Raw genomic sequence first — 1,906 nt, 5'->3', positions numbered from 1 at the left:
TTGAAGCTCCCACTACCCACAATTGGCCCCAGCTAAACTCGCGGTCCAAAAGAGGCAATCGTCTGCAAGGGTCGCCCTGCAACGGGCAAGGCACAGCGCGCACCCTGCTCTTGCCAGCAGCGCCGCTATCGCGATGGTCTTCCACAAGGAAGACAAGCCCCTAATGACCGAGGCCGTGCCCCCAGGCCTCGCCTTGCTCTCGGTCGACCATATAGAGACAGAACCACACAGAGAGAGACAGAGAGAGAAGAGAGAGAAGAGAGAGAGAATCAATTCGAATTCAAAGCTTTCAAAACATCAAGCAGCTTTTGACTGTCGGGCGCTGCTGTGGCTTCCCCTCTCACACAAAGCTCCATCGACTCGATCAGGCTCGGCAGCTCCTTAAGCGCGTGCTCCTCGTGCACCGTCGGATGCGCTGCCCTGTTACCATCGCTGCGCACACTATTCAATGCATTGAAAAAGTCGTCCAAATTACCCAGTCGTGGGAGCACGTCAGCATACGCTTGGACTGCCCACTCCTGAAGGCCCGGCTTCCACTTGTAAAACAAGGTGTGGAAATCTTCTGTGTCTGCTGGACACCCCTTCTGCGGAACACGACCTCGGAAGCCATCGTCTTGCGCCACCTGTGCGGTGGCCCAGTCCATGTACTTGAACAGCAGACGAAGCCGGTGGATGTCATCGTCACACGGCCATGAACAAGAGTCACTCGGCCAAAAGCGCTCGCCCACGATTGTGGCGAGCTTGATGATGATTTGGCGCTTCAAGATGGGATACTTCAGCGTTTGTCGGATCGTTTGAAGCTCCGCCTGCACCTCCTCCATCTGTTGCTCGTGTTTGGTTTGCATTTGCTCGATCTGTTCCTCTTGTCGCTTGTTGACGGCTTGTTGTTCCGTGAGCTCGTCCCGCACCTCCTTGATCTGTTCCTCTTGTCGCTTGTTGACGGCTTGCTGTTCCGTGAGCTCGTCCCGCACCTCTTTGTTGACGGCTTGTTGTTCCGTGAGCTCGTCCCGCACCTCCTTGTTGACGGCTTGTTGTTCCGTGAGCTCGTCCCGCACCTCCTTGTTGACGGCTTGTTGTTCCGTGAGCTCGTCCCGCACCTCCTCCATCTGTCGCGCGTGTTTGGTTTCCATTTCTTCCAACTTACCGAGCATCTCGGCTCGTAAGGCAGCATACGGAAACTTGTCCAGCTCGCCTTCAATCAAATTCAGGCGATTCTCAGACCCGTCCATTTGAGCAAGGGCCTCTTTGACCTTGGACATTCTGCTCCAAGCATTCATGTCACTGCTGGCGTTGATCAAGACGCGTTCAACACCAGACAAAACCCCGTGCTCATTCCACAGCTTCGAGCGCACGTTCTCGGATTTATTCTTGTAGGGCTCGTAGAGCGCGTGCTGCTTCTCCTCCAGCTCGCTACACTTGGCATCTACAACAAAGGCACGATCGGTGAGGTCTGCCCGCTAAATGGCCCGTGCTGCAGATACAAAGCCATTCAACTTACCAAGGTCGCGACACTTGACGAGGTGGGGAGTAACATCCCACCAAGTCATGTTGTTGGTCCGAGGACACCACCACGGCTCACATACACACCAGGGGCGGCTCGAACCCTAACCCTAACCCGAGGGCGATGGGTAGCTGTCAAGCTGACAACGACAACAAAAGTGGGGGAGCGGGGGCAAAGGCGGGGAAAGCCTCGGGAAATGGCAGACCGTGCCGTCGCCTTGCAAGGATGATATCACAGCACGGTCAATCACAAATTAGGCAGCGTCCTCTCGATGAAGCAATAAAGCGATCGAGCGATGGAGTAATGAAGCGATGAAGTAATGAAGCGATGAAGCGATGAAGCGATGAAGCGATGAAGCGATGAAGCGAAAGAGCGATGAAGCAATGAAGCAATGAAGCGATGAAG

At 54.9% G+C, this 1,906-nt stretch overlaps 1 protein-coding gene across 1 annotated transcript in view; it reads right to left on the bottom strand.

Annotated features, from left to right (window-relative positions):
* Positions 1-269: 269 nt before the first annotated feature.
* The window catches only part of MONBRDRAFT_30593 (uncharacterized protein), a gene marked incomplete at both ends in the record, with an annotated part of 4,166 nt that continues 2,529 nt past the window's right edge, over positions 270-1,906 (bottom strand). Inside the window, 2 exons of the mRNA XM_001751035.1 lie at positions 270-1,423; positions 1,588-1,640. Of these exons, the coding sequence (XP_001751087.1) occupies positions 270-1,423; positions 1,588-1,640 (1,207 nt within the window). The remainder of the gene's footprint in view (positions 1,424-1,587; positions 1,641-1,906) is intronic.

The sequence above is a fragment of the Monosiga brevicollis genome, genomic scaffold (genome assembly GCF_000002865.3).
Source record: "Monosiga brevicollis MX1 MONBRscaffold_91 genomic scaffold, whole genome shotgun sequence".
NCBI lineage: Eukaryota > Choanoflagellata > Craspedida > Salpingoecidae > Monosiga > Monosiga brevicollis.
Note: the sequence above shows the minus strand (reverse complement) of the source record. Positions and strands in the feature narration are given on the sequence as shown.